This window comes from Hemibagrus wyckioides, linkage group LG08 (assembly GCF_019097595.1).
Source record: "Hemibagrus wyckioides isolate EC202008001 linkage group LG08, SWU_Hwy_1.0, whole genome shotgun sequence".
In the NCBI taxonomy this organism is placed as follows: domain Eukaryota; kingdom Metazoa; phylum Chordata; class Actinopteri; order Siluriformes; family Bagridae; genus Hemibagrus; species Hemibagrus wyckioides.
In genome coordinates this window covers 13,814,427-13,836,874 of record NC_080717.1, presented here as the reverse complement: position 1 = coordinate 13,836,874, position 22,448 = coordinate 13,814,427, and the positions used below count along the sequence as shown (strand labels likewise).

General features: G+C 36.8%; 2 protein-coding genes across 8 annotated transcripts in view; both read left to right on the top strand.

Moving 5' to 3' along the window:
* Window positions 1-121: 121 nt before the first annotated feature.
* On the top strand, window positions 122-17,140 carry cenpi (centromere protein I). 2 transcript variants are annotated; one of them, XM_058397966.1, is made up of 20 exons: window positions 201-384; window positions 6,001-6,138; window positions 6,277-6,395; window positions 6,487-6,594; window positions 6,709-6,757; window positions 6,852-6,898; window positions 7,071-7,160; window positions 7,453-7,584; window positions 8,585-8,710; window positions 10,068-10,188; window positions 10,319-10,413; window positions 11,011-11,128; window positions 11,463-11,527; window positions 12,265-12,374; window positions 13,416-13,551; window positions 13,738-13,862; window positions 14,116-14,164; window positions 14,429-14,647; window positions 15,998-16,039; window positions 16,193-17,140. In XM_058397966.1, the coding sequence occupies exons 1-20, from the start codon at window positions 219-221 to the stop codon at window positions 16,304-16,306; spliced, it is 2,169 nt and encodes a 722-aa protein (XP_058253949.1). In that variant the 5' UTR covers window positions 201-218; the 3' UTR covers window positions 16,307-17,140. The 2 variants fall into 2 exon arrangements, with proteins under 2 accessions (XP_058253948.1, XP_058253949.1); XM_058397965.1 differs by lacking the exons at window positions 15,998-16,039; window positions 16,193-17,140 and having other exon boundaries at window positions 122-384; window positions 14,363-14,464.
* A 371-nt stretch (window positions 17,141-17,511) lies between these two features.
* Window positions 17,512-22,448, top strand: part of drp2 (dystrophin related protein 2) — a 171,416-nt gene continuing 166,479 nt past the window's right edge. For all 6 annotated transcript variants that reach the window (XM_058396900.1, XM_058396894.1, XM_058396899.1 and 3 more), the window contains exon 1: window positions 17,512-17,734. The gene's annotated coding sequence lies outside the window, so the exon portion shown is untranslated. The remainder of the gene's footprint in view (window positions 17,735-22,448) is intronic.

Sequence of the window (22,448 nt, the reverse complement as noted above, 5' to 3'; positions counted from 1 at the left end):
TATTCGTGCATCATAGAACTTCGGGAGCATGTGTCTTTTCATGTGAACAGTATAAACAGGTCACGGTGATACGGCCATTTTACCACTGGGTGGCATAAATGAACTAAACCGGAAGTTTCCCAATGCGCATGTCTAAACGGTCGCGCGGATATTTCGAGTTTTGTTTGAATCCGAGCTCAAAATAGTATCCGGAAAAATAGAATTATGTAGCTCACACAATGGCGCATTTATCTAACTCTACAGGTTTGGCTCCGGATCCATCTAGAGAATTATTAGAGTCTTCCATTTCTGGTTTGAGCAATAGGAGTTTACGTGTGGCGGAAAATGTTAGAAAGAAGGGCGAGATCAACTCGTTTCAGATTGCGTTGAATTATCTTTCAAACGGTGAGTAAACGCTGTGTAGCTAACTGGAGCTGACGTTAAACTTGCTTTCTAACGTCTCTAAGCTGAAGTTAGAACAAATGAATTATTCCAATAACCATGTGGCTGTATTATCAACTAGATACTTAGCCCAGCCGGGATAGCTTTATTGTCGAGTTAATGATTATATGTTAATGTACGTTTGCTTTGCTTGCTGAATGAGCTAGCTAATTCGTTACCCAAAGCTAGTATTCATTTTAGCACTCTTTTTATTTTCGAGAGAGTTGACTTATATAAAATTACATTTAAATAAATAGTTGACTTGATGTACCAAATATATATACAGTAGGTTTATGCTTTATTTTCTGTCCCCTTCTGTCTCACACAAATTGGTGTGTGTCAATGCTGATATTTTCAGAAACATGAGCATGAGTTCTGGTTTAAGACTAACAACAGTTCAACCAAAATTTATCCCGTGGTCACAAAACAAATATTGATTAGTGATAGAGGATGACTAGGAAACATTTTGCATGGAAAACGATAAACTAGACTGTAAACCAGAGATTTGTGCCAACTTGTAAAGTGGTGAGTATAAAAAAAAGTGTTTAAAATCCCAAAGCAAAGCTGCTGTTACAGGAAGTCCATACCATTGTCATTACTCTGCTGAGGATGCTCTGTGTAAATAATATATGCTCAGCAGGGGTCTGTTGCTGTTTATTTACATTGAGTGATGTATGGTAGTGTATAATGGCTATGATTTTTGCTGCATCTGATTCAATTGTGCAACTTGTAATTCTCAGCCTCCAATCAGGAAAAGACAAAGAAAACGAACACTCAAATTTAATTTCCAACTTGTCATTAAGGGGTATTTTGCTCAACTCTTCTCCATTTGACAGAGGGACATTAAATCAACGTATCTGCGCACCACGTCAAGCTACGTTCACACATTCATCAAATTTATTCAAATGCAAGTCACCAGTTGCTGTACTATGAACTTGCAATTAGGACTACTGCTTGCCATTGTAATAAAGTTGATCAGTGGGTGGTGCATTCCACTTTATAACAAATCAGTTTTGTTGCCGCAAAAAAGAGACATTTACTAAGTTGCTCCATATTTGCCTGAAGTTAACTTTTCTCAACTTTGTCGTGTCACTGGGCATACCTACATCTAGCCGCCAGTTGTTGTCGTTACATTTCGTAGCATCATAAGTAAACAAATTATTTCCTGTACATGAGCTATGCTTAGGAAAATATACATCACTCCTTATGCCTGTTGCTTTGTTCAAGGTGAAGTTGCATCTAAAAAGTCTCTGCCTAGCAGCAGTAAAAGCTACAGATAACATCCCCTCAACATGCAATTTCAACTTGTCCGCATGGGATAGACCATCTACCGGTTTCTTCCCAGTTTGGAGTGATGTCAAATCAACTATAGATAGACAGACAGACAGACAGACTTTATTGATCCCATGAGAATTCTTGAAATTACTCACACTCTACTTTTAAATTTGTGCACAGCAGTATTGGTTTTAGATCAGTTAATACATAGACAGAGTACTTGATGAACCTACTTGCTAGTGTCTTCTGTTGTTGCAACACTAAGAATCTTTTCACTAAAGAACACTACCAGAAGACACAGTCATATTTCTGTAACTGTAGCTTATTATGAGCTGTGCTGCAACTGACAGAACAAACAAAATGCACACTTGAAAGCATCCATCAAATCAACCAAGGTGGGAACTGATGCTATTACAACTTGCAAATGACCACTTAAATCATCTGATACTGTTCTACTATAGGAACCGGTTTTTGAAAATACCAGGACCAGATGAAAAGGTCCTTAAGTATTTGGACAGTGAAGCGAAAAGTTTTTGTATATTTACCTTTACAGCGTGCACAACATAATGGATTTGCAATGAAGCAGTCAATATGTGATTAAAGTTTAGACTTTCAGCTTTAATTCAAGGAGTTTAACAAAAATATTGCACTAACTGTTTATGAATTACAGTCACTGATGCATAGTTTGGAACTTCGAGACCCCACCGACATCACCTTATGCTGGTGATGCAATCCCAGATGTTTTGCCAGGCCTGGATTAACTGTTCATGATCATGGCTCATTCCTTTATGTTCCCATCATTCTGGTACTAATCTGTACAAAGAATCTTGTTTCAGAACTGTGCAGGCTTTTTTAGATGTAAAGTTACCCTTGCCCATTACCACTTGTCTAGCTGGTGGATCCCATTTGTTTTTTGTTTATGTAGTCCAATTAATCATTTGCAAAAAAGGAAAAAGCAGTGGTAAAATGAAGATAACCTGTGGTTCTTCCTTATTTCCTCAGGACTAACATTAATTTTAATTAGAATTCAGCTTATTTCCTAATCCTACTTAAATCTAGTTAAAATTTAGTTTATCAGTTTATCAGAGCATTTTATTCTATAACCATGCCTAATACATATTTGGAAACCCACTCCACAGTATAGCATGGTAATGTCCTCAAGTATAGTACACTAGATATAAAAGATCCACACACCCCTATTATAATTTTGTGATATAAAACAAAAAATTCCATATAAACAACACAAAAAAAGAATGAAAATCAGGATTTTTCTTATAGTGGGAATAGGGGGGGAAAAAAACCCTAATCACCTAAATAAGTGTGCACCAATTCGTTGTGGAAGCATTTTTTGATTTTATTAAACCACTCAGTGTTTTTGGGTAAGAGTCAGTGTGGCATATCTTCACTTATTTATACCACTGATTTTTGCAAAAACATTCTAGATCCATGAAATTGATCAGTGCATGGCCTGTCCTGTGCACAGTCAGCTTCATGTCATCCCACAGATTTTGTGTTGCATTTCTGGTCTGGGCTCTGGCTCATTCATTCATTCAAAAAAAAAAATATCAATTTGGTTAAACCATTTCTTTGATTTGGATGAAACATGAAAGCTTTGAGTCATTGTCATGCTGCAAGGTGAAATTCCTTTTTAGCTCCATCTTAATTACAGGCACCTAATGGTTTTGCACTATAACTGACAGGAAATTGCAGCTTTTTATAATTCCCTCCACCTTGAAAAAACAAGACAAGAAGTGATATACCATGCATGCTTTGTAATCTCTTCGCAGCTGAATCAAACCAAGAAGATATGAAGAAAATCTTCAAATTCTACTGATCTTTACTTGCGGTTAATTAGTATAATTTCATTGACAACTGTATGATACAGTGAGGGGAAAAAATTATTTGATCCCCTGCTGATTTTGTACGTTTGCCCACTGACAAAGAAATGATCAGTCTGTAATTTTAATGGTAGGTTTATCTGAACAGTGAGAGACAGAATAACAACAAAAAAATCTAGAAAAACAAAAGAGTTATACATTGATTTGCATTTTATTGAGTGAAATAAGTATTTGACCCCTTTGCAAAACATGACTTAGTACTTGGTGGCAAACCCTTGTTGGCAATCACAGACGTCAGACATTTCTTATAGTTGGCCACCAGGTTTGCATACATCTCACATCTCAAGGAATTTGGGCCCACTCCTCTTTGCATCCACTACCCATTTTCAATGCCCTAGCTGAGGGAAGGAGGTTCTCACTCAAGATTTGACGGTACATGGCTCCGTCCATCGTCCCTTTGATGCGGTGTGGTTGTCCTGTCCCCTTAGCAGAAAAACACCCCCAAAGCATAATGTTTCCACCTCCATGTTTGACTGTGGGGATGGTCTTCTTCCTATGGTCATAGGCAGCATTCCTCCTCCTCCTCCAAACGGCGAGTTGAGTTGATGCCAAAGAGCTGGATTTTGGTCTCATTTGACCACATGACCTCTGAATCATTCAGATGTTCACTGGCAAACTTCAGATGAGCCTGTACATGTGCTTTCTTTAGCAGGGGGACCTTGCGGGCGCTACTGGATTTCAGTCTTTCGCAGCGTAGTGTGTTACCAATTGTTTTCTTGGTGACTATGGTCCCAGCTGCCTTGAGATCATTGACAAAATCCTCCAGTGTAATTCTGGGCTGATTCCTCACCGTTCTCATGATCATTGAAACTCCATGAGGTGAGATCTTGCATGGAGCCCCAGACCGAGGAAGATTGACAGTCCTTTTGTGTTTCTTCCATTTGGGAATAATCACACCAACTGTTGTCACCTTCTCACCAAGCTGCTTGGCGATGGTCTTGTAGCTCATTCCAGCCTTGTGTAGGTCTACAGTCTTGTCCCTGACATCCATGGACAGCTCTTTGGTCTTGGCCATGAAGGAGAGTTTGGAATCTGATTGATTGCTTCCTTCTGTGGACAGGTGTCTTTCATACAGTTAACCAGCTGAGATTAAGAGCACTCCCCGAGAGTGCTCCTACTGTAATCTCAGCTTGTTACCTGTATAAAAGACACCTGGGAGCCAGAAATCTTTCTGATTGATACGGGATCAAATACTTTTCACTCATTAAAATGCAAATCAACGTAGAACGTTTCTGAAATGCGTTTTTCTGGATTTTTTTGTTGTTATTCTGCCTCTCACTGTTCAAATACACCTACCATTAAAATTACAGACTGATCATTTCTTTGTCAGTGGGCAAACATACAAAATCAGCAGGGGATCAAATAATTTTTTCCCTCACTGTAATTACTTTTAAACATGAGATTGAATGTGATTGGTTCATTCTGAACTAGAGCTGGGCGATATGGCCAAAAAATTGAATCTACGATTTTTTAAAAACAAAATTCGATTTTTGATTTTAAAACGATTATTTTCTTTAAAAAAAAAAATTAATAAAACACTAGATACTGTAGAACAGATTTTTTAAATTTGAGCAAAAACAATATAACCAAACATATGAACTGCTAATTTGGACTCAAAGTGCAAAATTACTTTCACTAACAAGTGACGAGGAAGAGCCGAAGTCTGCCGCCATTTTCGTCACTAGGCCATTTTTAACATTTCTATTCAGCCACCCTAAGAATTCAGCGATTCTCCACAAACTCTACACAAGTTCGTGATCGCTTCAGTCCCCTTTAAATTTCATATGAAAACGGTGGCAGACTTTCGGCTCCCCCCCGTCTTTCAGCGCGTTCTTCAATCCGACTGAAGAAACCGCGCCTCTCTTAGAAACAAGCTCTTTGCGTCGCAGAACTACGGAAGCTCGCTCTGCCAAACCAAAGTGAAATCGGAAAATCGATTTTCATTTTTTCAACATCGACATAAACCATAAATTCGAATTAATCGATAATAACGATTAATCGCCCAGCTCTATTCTGAACACAGCCACACCCCCAATTATAAAAGGATGTGCACACTCATGCAACCGAGTTATTGTTTTTTTTTTTTTTTTTAATTTGTTCCTGTTTTTCCCTAAAATGTTTGATTGTTTTTCCACTTTATTTTTATTTATTTTATCCCTCAATGACAGAAAATTGTAATTCCCAAAGAAAAGCTGTTTTTACAGGGGTGTGTAGACTTTTTATGTCCATTGTAAAAAGTTTTTGCCTCTTTGCCCACTCCTATGGCAAGTTGAATGAGGTGTGTTGGGTGCAAACCTAAACCTCTACATATAGCCAGCTTGTGGGCATTGGCAAGTCCAGCCAAGTAGGATATGTCTTTAAAAAAATGTTCACATGTTAATTGTGAGTTTGTATTCATTTTTCACAGTGCAGGAAGGCACAGTTGTAAGAGGCAATGATGAACTCGAAAGGAACTTGGTTGTGGTGGAGACTGTTGCTCTTCGTCATGGTCTTCCACCAGATGCTATCTCATTGCTTCTGGATTTGGCACTAAGCCTCCGTGCAGGTACACACATTCGTCCATTTGTAATTGTATCTGAGTGCTAAACTTGTGCAAACAAATAAGCAAACTTCCAACATCTAATTTTTAGATCATTATAAAGCATTGGTTTTTACTGTTATCTAAACTGTTATCACTACACAGGTGGTGTGACGTGTTTGCGGATTTTGAAATTTTTAATACCATCTTCAATAGTACCTCAGGAAGCCATCATAAGAGGTGTGTCATGGCTGTGCGTGGGGAAAATGACTGTTAATGCTCAGGTAATCTATTCATGTACCCTTTGGTTCAGTCATGTGTACATATTAATCACTACATGGAGAACATACTTGGGTTTCTACTTTCTTTTAAAAGGTCCTTTTTCTCCGCTGGGTTCTTACTGTTTTCGACCTTATTGTCTGCAAAGACCAGCTGAGGTCAATCTATGGCTTTATTTTCAGCTTTGTGACTGAAGAAAATCTGGTATGTTCAATTATTGTATTTTTCCCATATAATTAAAATTCCTATTTTGCCGAGCTATTATGCTTTTGTTTATGCATATTCAGCAAGCTAATGAGTATTTTTTGTTTGTTTCAGTGTCCTTTCATTTGCCATTTGTTGTACCTTTTAACAATGAAGGAGCATGGTAATTATTTTTAATTAATGAAATAATTAAATCAGTTTGCTTCTATAAACCCTATTGTATTAGAAACATTGTCCTATATTGCTGTTTTCTACAGTGCAGCCATACAGAGTGAGAAAACTGGTGGATATTCAGGCCAAAATGGTAATGGCATTACATGCACCATTGCTGAGATACTATTCAGCAAATTGCAATATATTTATTTTTAAAACGTTGCTGAATTGAATTCAGACTGCTTTGGAAATATAACTGGATTATTTGTACACAATTTGTTTTTTTGAGAGTTCTACTCTTTTTGTGCTCTGTCTTCCAATAGGGCAGACAACCCTTCCTCATGCAGCTGCTTGCTCTGTATAAAGTCTTTTGGCCAGAGCTGGTAACTCTTTCTGTGCCATCACAAATGAGGGTGAGTGTGTCCATTTTAAAAAGTGGCAATACAGTAATCCCCCACTATATCGTGGTTCATATATCACGGTCCCAGTATATCGCAGATTTTTATTTGGAACGTAACCTTTTTTTGCGGATTTTCCCGCTATATTGCGGTATCCGCAAACCTTATAGTGAATTGTGATTTTCGTTTATCGCAGCTGGTTTTGGAACGTAACCCCTGTGATAAACAAGGGAATACTGTATAACCCTTATTAATGTGAGAGTATTCACATCTGATACACCAGCTTGCCTTTCTGCATGATTTTCAGACTGGCTTCAAGAACTACAATTCCACCTGGAAAGCAGCTCTGAGTGCTGTCCAGAAGAAGGCCAGGACTGAAGTAACTGCTGATCTTAGTCTTAGTGTGGAGCTAAAAGGCAAATCCACTTCCAGAAAAAGGGTAAGATGTGCTTAAAGCAAGGAGCTTGCTTTTCCACTTTACACTGGTGGTTAGACTGAACGAAAGATCTGCAGATCACAGCCTTCTGAAGAGACTACCTGATCCTAATAGCCTGGATGCATTATCTGCTTGTTCCAGATGCCCAAGCTAGTGATTTACCCACCCTTGGAATGCATTCTGTTTTTAGTAACTGAGTGGAAGTTTATTGAAACATGCAGGTCCTAAAACACTGTCCACTTTAAAAGGAAATCCTGTTCACCTCCTCATTTATATAGTTATTAATGAATAAAATCATTCTTATCAGGTAGGAGTCTTTAAGTAATATAAACATAAGAAAGGGGCAATAAAGTGTGTTCTGTTTGACTTTGATTGTAGGTGTCGCTTCCAGATGAGTTAGTTTGACACAGCATTGTCTAGACTTTTACACAGAATCATGTTAAAAACAAAAAATATCCTATGAGCAAACGGTCAAACATTGTTAATCAGAGAGTTAACAACAAGGGGAGCTTAAATGATTGTGGTTTATTAATATTATTCATATTCATAGAAATTTAATGTAATTGCCTATCTCGTGATTAAAAATTTTACAGCATGTGTTTGTAAAGTGGTACATGTCAACAGAGGTCACTTTTTTTTTAACCATACAATGTAAAAAGGGAAGTGCAGGGTTTGTGCAAAAAAAAATCTGTGAGCTTTTACATGGTCTACTAGAAGTGCACATTTTGATGATTAAGTTTACCACATCAGTCCAAATCTTGACTGTTGTAGCTCTTGCAGTGAACATGTGATGTCAATGCTAGCACAATATACTTTTTGACTTCTTGACTTATTGCCTTGTGTCAAGTGAGAAAACCATGGGTGGTAGTGAAGTGATTACTCTGGAAACTGAATTAAATTGAGGTTAAAAAAGAAAACACTGTTGAACTTCATGGAAAAACCTTTAAGCCATTGTTTTTGAATTTATATCTATATTGTGATCTTTCTTAATGATTAATTACAGAAACTACATCATCTGGAGGTTCCTGGCCTGAGCTCAGCATTTGATACTAGTTCTGAGAGGAAAGTCTACCGTTTACAGGAACTGCGATCTTTCACTCAGCTGCTACAAAACATTCACAATATAGAGGTAACACTGCAAACTTGCCATGACCATATTTGCATGTGGCCTATCCCTTACATAAGATCAGTTTGGCAAATATCACTTTACATGTGAAATGTTATACCAGGCACTTGTGTTATTGAATTTAAATAAAATTTATAAAATAAATGGAGATTGATTTAGTGGACTAATGATCAATGGCTGGTGTTACACTTTTAGTACTTATATGAAAAAAGCTGCTGATGTGCTTTAAACAAGAACAACAGGAATATAGCCTTTAAGTTATAAATAGTTTGCTATTATCTATAGTGTAATTCTTGGGTAAAATTGTATGAAAAAGAAATTGGGGTCAGAAAATCTGGCACTTCATTTTCGATTTAACCCACTTGTTCATTTTGGTTCATCACTGTTTTGTCATCTTATTGAAAAGGAGGTTACTAAGATTTAGACATTAAACATTAAAAGAAATGAAACATTCACCCAAATGAGGATGGGTTCCCTTCTGAGCCTGGTTTCTCTCAAGATTTTTTCATCATATCATCTCTGGGAGTTTTTCCTTGCCACAGTCACCTCAGGCTTGCTCATTAGGGATAAGCCAGGGATGAAATAGTAACTTAATAAAAAAAAATTTCAATGTTATACTTCTGTAAAATTGAATTGTTAAATTTGCTATACAAATAAATTGAATTGAAATTCTGCATAGAGGTTGTGGAAGGTTAATTTTTTTTTTGAGTAAAGAAATATGAGTGACTCAGCCATGCAGATAGAAGTCTAGCTAAATGGAAGCATACCCTCAGATTTATTGAAACAAAAGTTTTGTATTTTTCTCACATGGTGGAGCTCTAACATCATTGGACTGTGATACTCTTGCATTGCTGTTATTTGTGAAATAGTGTTTTGAATGAAACTAAAGCTCTGTGAATTGTTGCAGTAAAAGCTCCATCATATATGTATAACCACTGTGTAGTAACAGTAGATGATCACTGGATTCTCCTCTAATTTTGGAAAGTCATATCATGGTTCATAATCTGTGTCTGTTGCTGTAGTCCCCATGTTGAGATGGGGATAATACTTGAATAACAGTGTACACTAATTGTTGTGGTTCTGAAGAGAACTAAAAATTAGATCACTGTTTGCTATTCCTTATGGTATATTTTAGATATGTCTGCTGCAGTGGAAACCAAGTTTTGCTGTTGGTTTAATTTGTAGAAATTATTACCTTTAAAACTGTAGTGTAGTGTTATGTGAAAGACAAAACTTCATTTAAAACAGTCAACATTATTTGGGGGCTGGGCACATAGAATAATTCATAACTACTGCCACATGACTAGTGGAAACATCTGAAATTATTCTTTGTGAGCCTAGAGCATTTCTTCTGTTTCAGTTGCCGGCCCAAATGGGCTCTTTGCTTGGATCCTCTTTAGCTCTGCACTACCTGGACTGTGTACAGGATGAGTCTGCATTCTTGCGCCTTAACTTCTGGCTAGGACACTCCCTTCAAGAGGGTAAAAATTTTAGCATTGAGCTTAATGCTAATTGTTCCACTTCTTTTAACTGGCTCTGCTTTTCTTTGTCTGACTTATTCTGAAACTCAGTCTGTTAATAAGTTTTTGTTTGTCATTGTTTATGAAATAGAGTTTCTGCTATGTCCTGAAGATGGGGGCTTAGAAAGTCTTTCTGAGGCATCTACATTTTTGAGTACCATCCTCTCCTCACAAAAGTTTCTCCAGGTGAGTCTTTGCAGGATGGATATTCCTGGTTTTTCCTGCATGTTTTGAAATTAAAATTAAATTGTCTAAATTTTGTAATAATTTTTGCTAGATGTTTGTCATAATGACAGCAGATTTCCATCAGCTTTTGTTGGTTGATTATATTGAAGAGGGCACAATTAGGCTAGTTGTGGCCCAGTGGCTTTCAGGTTTGTTGTATATATTTTTTTTTTGTTGTTTTGAATTTTTGCATAAAAGCAATTGGATGGCAGCACTGCTATTTTTGGCTTGGGTGTGGTCGAGAATTCAAGTCAGCTGTATTCATATAGCACTTTTAACAATGGACACAGCAGTTTTACAGAAATCTAGATATAATTTTTTAAATTAATAAATCCTTTTTGATGTTACATGTTTTGCTGTTCTCAGGTCAATTGTGTCAAGATGATTTTAAATAAAAACATAAACCTTTGTCTTCTAGGCCATGTATTGCCATAAACTCCACTCACTTTTTCTTGTGCTTCTGTAAGGGCATGTAAGGTTGGACTACATCTATGTTGATGATTAATAAAATCTTCCCAAGGCTTATATATAAACTTGTATTGCGTTCTGTTTTCTCAGGAGGGTTTCTTCAGCACAGAGAGTTTTCTCTACAAGTTCCTGAGTGTATGGGATGGCTCACTTCTGCGCCCCCAGATTTTGGATCTTCTCAGCCACATCCCCATGATGACCAGTAATTGTGAGTCTAACTTGCTCAGAGTTGCACAGCATTGCAGGTCATACTCTGTAACTAGATGATAAAAAATTATTTACTCTTTAAAACGCACCCTCTGTAGTGGTTTCAGAAACCTGAATTTAAGAGGGTTGCCTTTTAAATACCAGCTTTATTTCATTGACAATTTCCTTCTGCTTGGACATTCTCACTGCACTGCTTTGCTTGGAACAAAGCTGGGAAATGGTTCAAGCAAACTATTTGCTGACTCCCTAATTTTGAAATAAATTTTAGTGCAAGTCTAGTATGCTATAACCATTAGGTGGACAGTTGGTGCATAATTTTTCTCCAATATCAACAGATCTCAGAATGTTTGTCTTTGAGCCCCTGGTTCAACTCTACTTCACCTCTAATGTGTTCTTTAAGGTGAGTGTCTGATCTTTCTTTCTATTTATTTTGAATTTCAGCTCTCTACAGAAAAAAAAAGATTCTTCAAAAATTCTCAGCCTTGGCAAACCATATCTTTTAATGCACAGGGCTTAGATGTTCACAAATAATAAAATGCAAATTTATGTCAAGCCTTGAGTCTTCACCGTTGAGTCCAATTCAAGTCACCAGTCTATAAGCTTGCATCTGTAATTCAAATGCTAAATCAGCAGAATCTATATGAGGAGTATGTGAGAACTTTAACTGTTTTAGCAATAATAAAAAACAGTATTGTTAACAGTAAATGGAAAAAAACACAATTGATCAACAGTTTAGTGTAATTTGCAGCTCAATTTTTTTATAACACTTTTTCATAGAATAAAAAAGACCGTATGGAACTTGATTCTTAAAAAGTCCATAAGAACAATATTCACTATCAATATTTTTTTTAAACTTTCAATTTCTAAACAAATAAAATAATGACCATGAACAGTTGAAAACTGGGAAAAGACTGGGGGGTTTTCTACTCTTTCATTGTCCTCTTTTACAGAGAAGTTTTGGTCATATTTATGTGTATATGCAAAGAATAGTATTGTTGTGTAAATTCTCTCGCTGGAGAGTGCAGAATATTTATTTAAATTATATTGTATGTATAGCAATATATTTGTAGTGCTATGAAGAATTTAATTCTTCACCAGCTGTAACAGTTTGTTGCTTCTTTCATGTTCTCCCCAAAGTGCAGCGTCATTGAGTGTCTGAACAGTATGCTGCTTAAATGGCTGACCTGGCATTCTGTGAACCCTCTAGAGGAGTGCCTAGAACTCAGCGTCAACCCCAATACCACAGTGTGAGCATCTCTGACATGAATTTTTATGAATTCAATTATTGTACTTTTTAAAGGAATATTTCAGACCTGTGACTTTTGACTAATTCTGATATGGTAGTGACATCCTCATAGTTGTATCAGCTTATTTCAAGTCAAGTGGCTTTTATTGTCATTTCAACCATATATGTTCAGGGCATGTCTATAAAATCTCATGGGATAAGAAAACCTATCAAATCCAGTCTGATACGATCCAGCAGTTAAGCCAGTATTTGTCAGGTATTATGCTATCAAATTGCTACATTTGTCTCTTGTTTGACCCTATGCAAATATGTACTCTCTCACTGTTATGCTTTTGCCTCAGTTGGAATTAGTTAGAAAATTCAGCACCAGGACCACTTCAGTAATTAATTATCATTATTCAAGTATAATTCCGTAATTCTGTAATTTTGTTGCAGAACTTGGACTCATGGGGAGAAAATGAATACTTCACATGAGTTATAGTATAGGCATTGTTTTGCAGAAATGTTACATTCAATGGTACATGGTCCCTGTCTTCTTTAAACGTTATCCATTCAAATTTGTCCTGAAAATGTAACTCATTTTATTTGTGGACGTTGTCTTGACATAGAAGCTTTCTTGATTTTGGCTGTGTTAAACCGGAAACATAAGAAAAAGACAGGCAATATTAATTGTAAACAAGCCTTGTCTGAATTTGCTATGCACTCTGTGGATTCAGATGTAATAGTGTTGGGTGGTAGATATGCCTGTATACAGGCTTCCACTGCTTGCTATGGTTGTTATTAAATTACTGAGATATACTGCTTAAAGATGAATTAAGAACTGGTTTAAAAGCGAATTAAATGCTCTAATAGGGTACTTATTTTATTTTTATTTATTTATTTTTACTTTTATTTAAAATTTATTTTATTCCAACTTTGGGTCTGCTTTTTTGAGTATATGTATGCTGCACGCTGCAGGCGATATGTTTGTGTGAGAGAAAGTATGTATTTTATTTCATGCTGTACTGTAAAAGACTAGTAAAATATCAAGCTTTTCCTGCAGAACTATGACCTTGTCTAGGTTAATAGATACAGTCACAGAGCTTGTGAACTTTGTGGGCTGCCTGGCTACTGAGGGACTGCATCTAGAGAACTGCCACACCCTGCTCCTAAACCAGACACTCAACTTCTACGAGACGGTAATGCAGTCTTGTTTAGTTTTTAACTTCTTGGATATTGTGGGGGGGGTTTCCCACTGACATGCAAACCCTGAGTAATGTCAAATTGTTTCAAATGCTTTTTATTGCCACATGCAAATGTACAGTTTTTGTTTGTATTTTTTTTTCCTGGAGATAAAATTTTTTTTTCAATCATCTCATTTCTAGGTGTGTGATATGTTGGTAAAGTACGACTTGCCTTTAGTTATCATGCCCCCAGCTGGTGTGTTTTATCCAGCTCTCCTCGCCACAGACTCACTCACTGTGGATCGATTGGGGTACATCATGTACAGGTAAGCTGTGATTATCTCTGTAAGAAACAATTAATTGCGTTTAGTTGAAATCAACATTGATGCCATTAAAAAAAGCAAGCAAGCTCCATAGTATAAAACTGGATATAGTTTAGTGCTGGGATGCAATACACTACATAATGTATTGCAGCAATTTTGTGCACACCCACACAACAGAGAATTGTAGGAGAAATGATGTAGGAAAATATTGACTTGCAAATGGCTCATGTTACACTTCAACATTTTTTTTCCTCAGATACCGGAAAAATCTGACGTTGGCAAAAAAACAGGAGCAGCAGAATGAGGTAATTAAAATTAGTGTAAGTTTCATTGAAATTTTAAAACTAAAGATGCTACACATGCTTCTTCATTCTTATTTGTGGTCGTGGTCAACCAAGAATGTGACCAAGATAATCTTTAATATTCAATTATAAAATGTTTTAGTTTCTGAAACTTAACAATAAATATGCCAAACTTTTGACATCTGTGTGCCTCTTGTACAGTCAGCTCAAGAAACCCCCTCAAACTATGCACAAATATGAAAAAAATGCCATCTCTTTGGATTGCAGCAATCATTTCACATAAGCAGATCAACATACCAAGATTTCAATAAACAACTTGTGGCCATGGTGAACTGTCTGTGGAACTCCAAATCGTTCTTGCCTGGCACAACCAATGAGATTGACGAGCACCTGCTTATCCAGAGTAAGGTACCCAAGTACAGGAGCCGCTTCGATCTTGTTCACCATCCAGCCTTCTTCAAGTATGCCATCGAGTTTCACCAAAAGGTAAGCATATGATAGTGACATTTGGAAAGAAAACAAAAGCTAAAAATGCATTCATTATATGCAGCTTAAATAAAAATGGATATAATTCATTGTGTAAATAACTGATTTGCATTGGTGACTATTTCCTGATACCTGTTACCTGCACTATAAAACAACTACCATCCTAAGTCAGAACCAAAAAAAAACTAAACATTTTAATAACATGACTGATGGTAAGATGGTAAGCAGAACCATGGGTGGACAGAATATTGAGTTTATACATCATTTACTATAATTTTACCTAATTAAAAGTGCAAGTATACAGCTGAAAATGTTCTAAGTGAAAGTAAACAAAAGTTATGTAACAAAGTATTTAAGTAATAAGTGGTAAAAAGAAAACATTCGTTTTTAAATGTGAAATGTACATAATTTATTACCATTTACTACCTTTTTACTAATGATGCTTAGATTTGTTTTTTTATTTTAAAGCAACTATGCAGTTCTGCCTGAAAACACCATCATTATCATCATCATAATAATAATAATAAAAATCTAGGTTAACTAGGAAATATAGACAATGTTCACAAATTAGCAAAATGTATCTCAGGTTTTTCATTTTTTTGTATCTCATTTTTAAATTAGGTTTTTCATAACTTTCAGAGAGGCAAATGAGTCAACTATTCAGTAATACTCAAAGTATAAACATACTAAAATAATAATTAAATATATTAATAAAATATACTACTGTATATGGCCTTCCAGAAATTTTGCCTCAATGATGTAGGCACAAAAATTGTGTTGAATTTCTTTGCTATATCATTGCAATTTCCTTTCATTGGAACCAAGAGGGTCTAAATCTGTTGGAGCATGACATTGTCCCTGTGCACAAAGCGAGCACCCTGAAGACATGATTTATCAAGGATGTTGTGAAAGAACTTGAGTGTTCAGACTCCTGATCTCAACCCCACTGAAAACCTGTATTAGAATTGGAATGCAAACTGCACTCCAAGATCAGTGCCAGACCTCATTAATGGTCTGGGGCTGAATAAGCAATGCTCCTTAGCCACACTCCTAGATTTATTGGAGAAAGCCTCCCAAGAGTGGCCCTGCTTATAACAGCAGAGGGGACTAAATCTACAATGGGATCTTCAAAGAGCACATATGGGTGTGATGGTTGTGTCCATAAACATTTGGCCATAGTATGTTTATAACGAGAGAAACTTTATTATAATATTTAACGAGTTCCTTCTTTGGTGTAAAAAATTAAATGCACCAACCAGTCTATTCTAATGCGATTTTAAGGAGAGTAGTTTCATGATTATTTTTTAAAACTTTTTTTTTTCCTCCCTTTAAACACTTTTTTTTGAGTAGTGCTGGCCAGAGAGGATGTGTGTGGACCTGGCTGACATAAAGGTACTGTCATTTCTATTTTATTAAAGTCTTAGGTTCAGGTTTCAATTATTTTAATTTTCAATCAGATTTTATGCATCCGAGTTCTGAAATGTAGTGTTTGTGTGCGTGCACATGCATGAATATAAATGAGTAACTTGTGTATTTTCTCTTGAGGTTGGAAGGTACTGGAGCTGGTATATGGAGTTTCTTTTCTGCCAGGGCTTTGATGGCCTAAATGATTTCATCCAGGTCAACACAGGACAGAGCAGCTCCTCCAGCTCTAATTAGCTGGACCACCAGTGGCTTTGAGAATCATGCCTTACCTGTGCGCTGCACAGACAATAATTCTTTGTTTGAAAGGTCGTGTACATATTTGTTTTCTAGACAGACTTTTTTGATAGGCTTTTGTGGAGGAAACCACAGTGGAACGGTGTATAAATGTGTATATAATTTCTGTTGTGTGGGTCTGAAAGGAGAGTTTAGCTATAAAGTTTTGCTTTAATTTGTAATTTTGCCCTTTGTCCTTTTTGCAGTTTATAGCTTATGATTAATTTTATTTCTGCTGTCTAACTTCCATTGCAGATGTATGTTTTATGTAATTTCTGAAAGATTGCAGTGCCTGAAAGCCTAGTCTTTCATTTGACCACAGGAAGCTCTAATTTTACCCTGTTTTACCAGTGTATTTTCATTTGAACTCTGGTTTAAATGATGTATAATGGTTAACTTGACTTTAAGTTAACGTTCATGCATGCTTTTTTTTTGTACTTCTACATTTTCTCATTGAAAAAGTAATGCTCTGGTACAAGTGTAAATCTGTAGTTTAATGATCATCAAGCAAATGCAACTTTCTTTCATTCCCATTAAAACCCATGCACGCAGAATAACGGATCTCTGTTTTGAGCTTAATTATAAAGATACCTTGCCAGGACATACATTACAGGTTCCTGAAATGAATGAACAGAAAAAGTGCAGGTTTGTAATTGAAATGCAGTCCTTAGGATGAGATATTGCTGTATTGTTCATTTGTCAACTTAATGCATTTCACTGCTACTCTGTCATCTGTTCATTTACAATCTTTACAAGTTTTTGAATAAATTTTAGAGTTGTGGAAATTCCAGTGGAACAACCCAGTTATGCTTGACCAATATGCTGCTGTATGTCTAGTTGGAGCCATTAAAATGGTGTGATTTTAACTGACATCCTGTTATAACCTGATAGAGCTTCACTAAACAATATAAGAACGTAAACCAGGGTATGTGAATAACGCTAAATATTTTCGTTCCATTTCATTTAAATGAACATGGTTTACCACGTTTAAGCAGTTTTCTATCTATAGTGACATCTCGTACACCACATCTGATGAAATTGGGTGTATTTATGATTTTACATCACCCCTTTCTACGGCACTGTGTAATGAACTCTGGAAATTCACAGCTATATTTTCCCCGTCGCTGTTCAGTGGTTTGCTGCGCGCGCCTCTCGTGAGTAACAGTCCGACATTTCCTTAAACATCGCATTTTAGCGGCTAATCATGTAGTCACAGCTGCTTCTGCTCATGTTACTGTGCGCCAAATGAAGAGCTTCAGAGCTAAATCCAGTTTGGAAATGGCGTTAATGGTTTACAATCTTCAGCTTTCAGTCTGTTTTGGAGGTCATTTCTAGCGCACGGACAATTCGCCTGAGCTCGTTGGGTATTTACTCACCTTGGTGAAAGAGGTAAGGCTCTATATTAGTCAGTATATTTGACTATACCAATACGTATAAAATCACGTAGCCTATGTGGATGTTCTCTCAATTTCTGGAGCGCTAAAGCAAAAGGGAGATTGATTACAGGCGGTGCTCGGTGTGTGTATGAAACATCCTCCCGCGAGGAACCGACATGAGCGCCATCGACGAAATATTAGTTTATTATTTCGGAAATGTGTTAGGTTAGCTAAACGCATATATGGTGTGATGTTCTTGTATTTGGATGTTTATTGGATGTCGCCAGGCTCTGTGCAGTTATAAGCACTGCTGCAAATACAGATCTATAACCTGGTTTATTTATTATGAAAATTCAATCATCATAAGGTCACAAATTTATGTGTTCTGAAATCCTTCACAACGTGTCCTGATTTATATTTATTGCGCCTGATTACGACCCAAATTAGCTTCTTCAACCTTTCCCCTAATAATTCTAACGTTTATTCCAAGACTCCGTTGGTGTTCTTGAGCTCCATCATCAGCATGGAAGTTGTCAGTGCCTGTATCAGCTCAGATTGACACTGGACCGGACATATGATAGAGTTCAGCCCGATATTTATTTTACATGAATAACCTAGGAATTCTAAAAGAGGGGTGCGATTTTATTAAGATTACATACGACCGTCGACCTGTAGACCCACAGCCACCTTCGTAGTGACTCTGGGATCGAGTGAATTCTTGTAAATCTGTCGTGTTTCACATAGACTCCGGGTCCTCATTATCATTCTGTAAGCTTCCTTAAGCACTATTAACATTCAGGGTCGGTGAGTGACAGACACGTTTGTCGTCACCGCATCTCTTTCCCCGCAGATACTATTCTGATTAGCCTAGTCTGAATAATTTCCCTCTGATGGCGTAAAAAACGGAGTCGCCCTATAATTCAGTTGCGATACCGTTAATAAAGCTGTCTAATCACAGTGGCAATGCTTTTATACCTTCCGAAAGCTGTTGTGACAAGAGCGTTTTGAAGACATTGGTTGGCCTTTAGTCTTTACCATTTTGCCTTATTTTCCAAGATAGCTATCAAATTAGTGATGGCCCTGTTTCTTGCATACACTTGAGAGAGTATCTTAAACAGGTGCATCTCAAAATATTTGAATATCAAGGAAACACTGCTGAGGTGTAATGGAAGCCCCGGTTGCTTTGATAGCGGCCTTCAGCTCATTTCATGTATTGTGCGGTCTGGTATCTCTCATCTTCCTCTTGACAATACCCCATAGATTCTCTATAAGGTTCAGGTCAGGTGAGTTGGCCAGCTAGTCAAGCACAGTAATACCACGGTCAGCAAACCAGTTCCAAGTAGTTTTGGCACTGTGGGCAGGGGCCAAATCCTGCTGGCAAAGGAACTCAGCATCTCCATAAAGCTTGTCAGCAGATGGATGCATGAAGTGCTATAAAATCTCTTAGTAGATGGCTGCATTGACTTTGGATTTAATATAACACAGTGGACCAACACCAACAGATGATATGAGTCCCAATTAGTGAGAGAATAATAATGGGATGAAATGGTGAGGCCAGTTTCTGTTCTATTTTGATCCAGTCCAACTCAGAATCTGTCAGACGCCAATGTTTAACCAGTTTGGCCATTTCAAAAGAGAAATTATACATCCTTGTATCCGGTAATTCAAGGCCCCCGTTGTCCCTTGGGGAAATCAATTTACTCATTTTGATCCGAGGCTTTTTCCTTCCCACAGAAAATCCTTGATAATTTTATCATATCTTTAAAAGATGGGATCTGGAATGTTCACAGGTATCATCATGGATATATAATTGAAATGTAGAGCAATAACCATTTTGACAACATTCACTTTACCACATAAAGAAAGTTTCAGCTGTTTCCATTTGTCCACATTATTTTTTTTTTATCTTAAACAGCAGTGGGTCATAATTTAACATCATTATATCTAGTTAACCCCAAGGTACTTCATACCCTTTGGAATCCATTTAAAGCCAAACTGGGTAACTGTATGGGCATGACAAGGCTCAAAAACTATTGGTAATAATAACGGGGACAATGGGCATCCCTGAGGAGTGCACCTTGAAATAGTAAAAAACAGAGAAGTCATGCCATTTGTCATCATTGCTGCTCTAGGATTTTTATATGACAAACTAACCCATGTCCTAAAAATATGATCAAACCCGAAATTCGACAGGACTGCAGACAGAAAGCCTTTTCCGCATCTAAGGATATAGCTGTGATTGGGGTGTTCTCTGAAGTGTTTAGCCACATCAGATGAATTAGCCTTCTTACATTATCGGCCAATGACATTCCCTTGATGAAGCCCACATGGTCCTTGTCAATTATACCTGGTAGAACCTTCTCCAGCCATGAAGCCAAAATTTTTTCCAACACCTTACATTTCACATTAATAAGGCTTACTAGTCTAAAATTAAAATAATAAGGCTTATTAGTTAAAAATTGGAGCCAATATGTTGACATACATTTTTGTCAGATTTGCCAGGCTTCATAGAGGTTATTGCAGCTTTGACTTCTTTGTGTGTAATGGGAACATATAGAGACTATGATTGCAAGACATCTAATTTAGGTATCTTTATATTAGAAGAAAAGTGGTTCAGTTTTCCTCCATCCAAACTACCTGAAGATGTATATAATTGTTTATAGAAGTTCTGAAAAACCTAATTTATTTCCTTTGTCAATGATACCATAGTATTCCCTTTCTTAATGGCCGGAATACAGTTAGCCGCATTTTGTTGTGTTAATTGTCTGGAAAGGAGCTTGTTTTTTCATCTCCTTCGTAAAAACCTAGTCTGCAGTCTAAATAATGCATACTCAGCTATTTTATTGCATATATCATGTAACTGAAATTTGTATTTACAAATATCCTGATATACATCATTAGAATAATGTCTAGCCAACTCCTTTTTCATTATACAAATAGTTGATTCCAAGTTATTAACCAAGTCTCTTCTTCCTTTTTCTTTCTTGCTGCTTGAGCAATATATTTCCCTCAAATATATGCCCTTGAGGCCTCCCATACAGTTGCCAATCTATCAGTGCTTCCAATATTCAATTTAAAGAAAGAAGTCAGATCATTAGCCAACAATGTGCCAAAACACTCATCTTGTAATAATGCAGTATTTAAACGCAACCTGCCCTTTCTACCAGCTTCTGTGTTTAGAGCTATATCCAATTCTACCATTGCATGATCTGATAACACTATTGCTCTAATTTTACATTCTACAACTTGATCAATAATAGAATTTGAAACCACGAAAAAATCTATCCTAGAGTGAGTTTTATGGCAATAAGAAAAAAAAGTATACTCTCTTTCTGTTGGACTGACCAGGCGGCATATATCAGTCAATCCAATATCCTCTGTTAGCATATAAAGGGCAGCCCTATCCCTTGTTATAGAAAGTCCTTGATATTTACTCTTATCCAAAACCCCATCCATAACCTGATTAAAGTCCCTGCCAAAATTATTTGTCCCTCTTTGTCCCAGAGATTCTTGTTTATCTTATTAATAAAACCTGGATCTGCCTTACTGGAGGCATATACATTGCATAATATCACTTTAACTCCATTAATGAGAGTTTCTATACATATAATCCTGCCAGCATCATCTTTAGCTTACATTAACTTTAAAAAAATTAAGCCTCTTATTTATTAGGATCATTACCCCATTTTGTTTGCTCATAAATGATGAATAAAATACTGAGGCTGGATATGCCAGTGTGTATTGACGTGAAATTGACACTTCTCAGCATCCTCCGCAACACAGTGAATTCCCTTCGTTTTCTGGTCAGCAAGTCGGGGAAGAAGGAAATCCTACATCCATCCCTTTCGATCATTCCTATTTCTTTGGCCACTTGTAGTACTTTCTCCCTGCCTGGCACATGCAGAAACTTAATCAAAACTATTCTTGGTGGTCGATCAGCATTGGGTCTGGGAGTGAGAACATGATGCACCCTCTCAATCTCAAACTCTCCCTCCGGATCAATTCCCAGTCCCTCCGATAAGATTTTATACACATCTGTCACCATGCCTTGTAAGGTACAGTTCATTTTAGGATAATAAGTTTTCCATCTTTAAATCTTGATCTTTCCACTGGGGTGGCGGTGACTCTAGTGGCGGCAAAGTCTGTCTTAGATGCGTATAATACTTAGTGTGTAATACTTAGATGTGGAGGTCGACATCTGCTATCTAAGGCACCTTTTTATTCCACAAATATTTATTCTCACCTGGGATGCTAGTTGTAATAAAAATGTGGAGTGAATATGCTCAAATAAGTTGAAAATATTGGTGGGCCTTCGGAGCCACACAACTATGCTACCATCTTCCTTGACGATCCCACGTGACTTACCAGTCTCTTGTATTCTTCAAATATTTGGGCTTCAGGGTAGGGTGGCTTGATGAAATCCCTTTCCATGGCCATCCAAATCACCCCAGACTGTGTGGCAAAATGTGTCAAGTGAAACCAAGTTTTTGGCTTAATTCTGAAAGATGTTTGCCACAAAAACAAAACAGTTTATCACACAAAGAACAAAATATAGAATATAGAAGATATAGAAAAGAATAAAATTTCTTAACAGTTGCAGCAAATAAATAATATTATCATTCTATCAGTGTTTCTTCAAGGTAGGTTCAATAATGCAGTGATACAATATATACATCAAATATACAGAAAAAAACATTTTGGAAAAGCATACCATGGTGTGATTACAG